The sequence below is a fragment of the Athene cunicularia genome, assembly GCF_003259725.1.
Source record: "Athene cunicularia isolate RWA chromosome 5 unlocalized genomic scaffold, athCun1 chr5_part1, whole genome shotgun sequence".
Classification (NCBI taxonomy): domain Eukaryota; kingdom Metazoa; phylum Chordata; class Aves; order Strigiformes; family Strigidae; genus Athene; species Athene cunicularia.
The window spans coordinates 30009748-30013473 of record NW_020799101.1 but is presented as its reverse complement, the minus strand read 5'-3'; the positions used below and the strand labels follow the sequence as shown (position 1 = coordinate 30013473).

Below are 3726 nucleotides of genomic sequence, written 5' to 3'. Positions count from 1 at the left end.
GGGCAGCTGAGCGGCGGCGGGGGCTCGCCGGCCTCCGCCCGGGTGGTGGTTGCCGAGGGGCGGGCTGCTTTCGGGACACGGCGTCGTGTTAGAACCCGCGAGGTGAGCGGGAGACTCTGTCATAGTAAATTCGGGACCTGCAGCGTAGACGGGCGGGAACTGGGAGGGTTCCTTTGTTCGTATGCCAGAGAAAACGCGTACCTGAAACCGTGCCTCTTGGGGTTGTTTTGAGTGTTTTCCCATCCTTTCGTTTAGAAAATCTTAACAGAATTTACGTTCTGGAGCAGTAAAGAGTTATAGAACTTAGCAAAACCTAAATATGTGCTCTGAGGAGGATTTCTTTAGCCTATTTAGGCAAAATAGGTACTTCTTGTTTACGGGTCGTTTCTTATATATAAACAGTGGATGCTAACGTGTTCCTGTCTGCAAATGGACACGGAATTGCTTTGTTCCTGTGGGACCGGTGCAGGGACCCTCAACGGTTGTTCTCGTCTGTCTTCTAACTTGCAAATTTGAACTCCAGATTCGTTTCCCTGAAGGAGTTTGAGAAAACAGGAAAGGGGGTGGGGGGAGAGTCGCGATTTTTTTGTTTTGTTTTGTTTTGCTGGAGCCAGGGAAACGTGCTCCAGTAAAATGGCTGAAGTGCTTGACTTGCAATAGTTTGGATTAGCCGAAGTTTTGTGCCTGGAGCCCGTACCTGGCGGCCATCTAAACTGTAAATACCAAAGCTCCGGCAGGTCGGAGCCTGCCGGGGTCGCGGCTGGGATGCGGGGGTGCTCGCCCCAGCCCGCTGCCTGCCCCCGTGGCGGGCTGGGGCCGCCGCCTGCGGAGTCGCGCCCGGGTCCGCACGCCAGCGCCCGGGATCCTCGTCTTGCAAAACTTAGGCGATGCTTTCTTCAGCTTCCGAATAGAATGCAAGTCGAAGATCTACAGATATGTTCCTAAAAGGGTTCTACTTTGCACTAGAGAAAGAACAGTCCTCTTAGTGCTGCAGTGACGAAACGTGTGTCTGTTTTCCGACCAGGTGGGCCGGACGCATGGTGCGGCACTCAGCGAGGGCTCCCTCCCGCGCCACCCGCGTTAATGTATCTTGGGGATTTAATTTTTAGGGGCATGCGATGTCGAAGGAGATGAGGGTTAGGTTAGTGTTTAAATTACTCTCTACTTCAAAAGAGTTCCAAATGGTGTAAATTCCCCTGTATGCATGTCACTGTTTTGGATTCCTCACTGTTTGGGTTGTTTTTTGGTCTTGCATGAGGATTTTTTGACCAGGTCAGGATCCTGCATTTTCCCCAGACAATGGGGACTGTGTTCACAGTTAATCACTATTCTACCCAGTTAATTTCTTTTCTTCCAAGTTCCTCGTGTTAATACAATCTTTATTTGAACAGGAGTTGCTCCTACTTCCTCGGTTGTTGTTGGATCATTATTTTTGATGATGTTTATGCAAACTCTTCTGTACAATTAAGTCTATACATAACTAGCTGTTGCATTGGACTTATTTTCTCTTTTGGAAATAAAGTATCTTGTTTTATATTTTTGGGAAATAGTTAAAAATTGCTACATGTTTCATTGGTCTGGGAATATTTTTTCTAAACATTTGCATTCTGCTTCCCAACCCCCTATATCTCACAATAACACTTGAATTATAATATTCTTTTGTTCTTGATCCTATTTTTACTGAGGAGGAGGGGGGAAGTTCAATTTAAAACTAAATGTAAAAGCAGTATATAATGGTCATTATTAATGCACTAGATATATTTAACACCTCATTTCTTTTTCATGACAGACAGTCAGAAGAACTCAGGATGAGTAAAAACAATAACTTTGACATTCAAAGTCCATGTAAGTAAAGTTTTTATTAAATAGTTACAGAAATCTTTAATCTCATGTACAATATCAATTTATTTGGGATTTAAGATCAGGTGAATTTTCAGTAATCAAATTGTGTTGGAACCACTTGTCTCAGGGATTGAATAAGAAATAACTTAAACTTCCTTGGATTTGTTTGCTCTAATTGGAATATTTAAAAACAGTCATTTCTGCAGATGTTTTAAGAAAATAACCTTGGGAATTCAGCTGTCAAATCACACGCAACTGTGTTTGAGATGTAATGCTTCAGCATAAGAAAATCTTGAATGATACATCTAGTCTCATCACTACTGTGACTATTCTTGATGTTAGAATACTGAAAATGTATCTTACCTTCCCCTCAGTTCTCAAGAGTTATATATTAAATGTCTGGAAGTATGTTAGTGGGCTAGGAACTGCAGAAATGGGGCAGTCCTCAAGGTTTTAGTTGACTCCAATGTTGTCTCAAATCCTTGAATATTTTGAAACTAGCACTCCTTTAAAAGCACTGGTAGCATATGACTTGATACAGTCAGAGTACCATTCATACGCTTTCACAAAGATTATCACATAGGTATACGATGAAACAGTTAAGTTGCTTCATGGGTTCTACTATGGTGATATCTTTATGCACAGTACTGAGAACAATTAGATTACACTTCACATGCATCTGGACACTGTTGGCCATTTGATAATTATCTTTGGGTGTTTGGGGAAGAGCTTGGGTGATAGCCCTCTCCTGAATCAGGAGACAGGTGGAACTGGTGAAGTATTTTCTTTTTAGGAACTAGAGAAGGAACAAATAGTAATATTTACTATGGAACTCAACCTTAAGGAGAGAGGGGTATCTACTGTTCTTCATCGAGGAACCTACTTCAAGATGCATGTGATTAAAAGAGATGAAAGTTACTGCTCTACAGCCGATCCATGGTAATTCCGATAAATTCACCGCAACTGTAAATATGATTCTGTATTTTTAGTCTGTGTTCTCTGTGGACGGACAGATGACTGCCCTGAAAAGTATGGAGAAAAAAGGACCTATGGGGAATACAATCTCACTGTTCATTATTACTGTTTGGTAAGTATGTGCTATTGATTTTGAAGCTTGTTTGTTGTAATCAAAAAATAAAAAATAAAAGGGCAACAAGTGTTAAATAGTTGTGACATTCTCCATTTTTTGTTGCTGTAAAGCTTGAACTGTCAGCTTAAACTTGTAGCCTTGAAGGCTTGTAATTGTCAGGTGCATCAGATGAAATAAAAAAATCCCAACAAGCCTTTTTTAAAGCTAAATTCAGTTCAAAATCCATTTAAATGAATTAGTTATTCCTCCTGACATATCATAGCAATGAAGGTACATGTTAAGAGAAAGGGAACAGATTTGCACCTACTTACTTGCTCCTATAAGAAAAGTGTAGTTTCAAATTTAGAAAATTCTACCCTTTGGGGGAAAAGTAGAGAAAAGTTTTCATTCTTATTTCTTGTTAGTTCTTTTCTGGATGTGAGTTATTGTCTGACATTACACAGGACACTGTAACACTTAAGAAATATTACTAATCTGAAAAATAGGACTATGTACACTACTGATCAGATACAGTTACGGTATCACTATTTAGTGATAAATAAAAATAGATCACTAAAAGCTTATAATCTGAACAAAGTTATAAACTACGGTTGAGTATCTTTTGTTACCACACTTGACACTTCCCAAGATTCATATTCTTAAAGGTATACTTAAGCTACCTTTCAAACTATAAATTTTGCAGGTCTTTAAAATAATATGAGTACTTCAAAACTTTTTTTTATTAGTTAATTAATACAGTTTGAAATTTTTTCCCATGTTTAAAAAAACAGGCTTGAGAAGTATCAGGAACAGTT

General features: G+C 39.9%; 1 protein-coding gene across 2 annotated transcripts in view; it reads left to right on the top strand.

Annotated features, from left to right (window-relative positions):
- The first annotated feature begins 7 nt into the window (after positions 1–7).
- G2E3 (G2/M-phase specific E3 ubiquitin protein ligase) overlaps positions 8–3726 on the top strand; it is a 22519-nt gene continuing 18800 nt past the window's right edge. The window contains exons 1-3 of one of the 2 annotated variants that reach the window (XM_026849831.1): positions 8–102; positions 1790–1845; positions 2832–2929. In XM_026849831.1, the coding sequence (XP_026705632.1) occupies positions 1809–1845; positions 2832–2929 (135 nt within the window). In that variant the 5' untranslated portion in view covers positions 8–102; positions 1790–1808. Of the gene's footprint in view, positions 103–745; positions 754–1789; positions 1846–2831; positions 2930–3726 lie in introns of those variants that run through there. The other variant, XM_026849832.1, reaches the window with a different exon arrangement.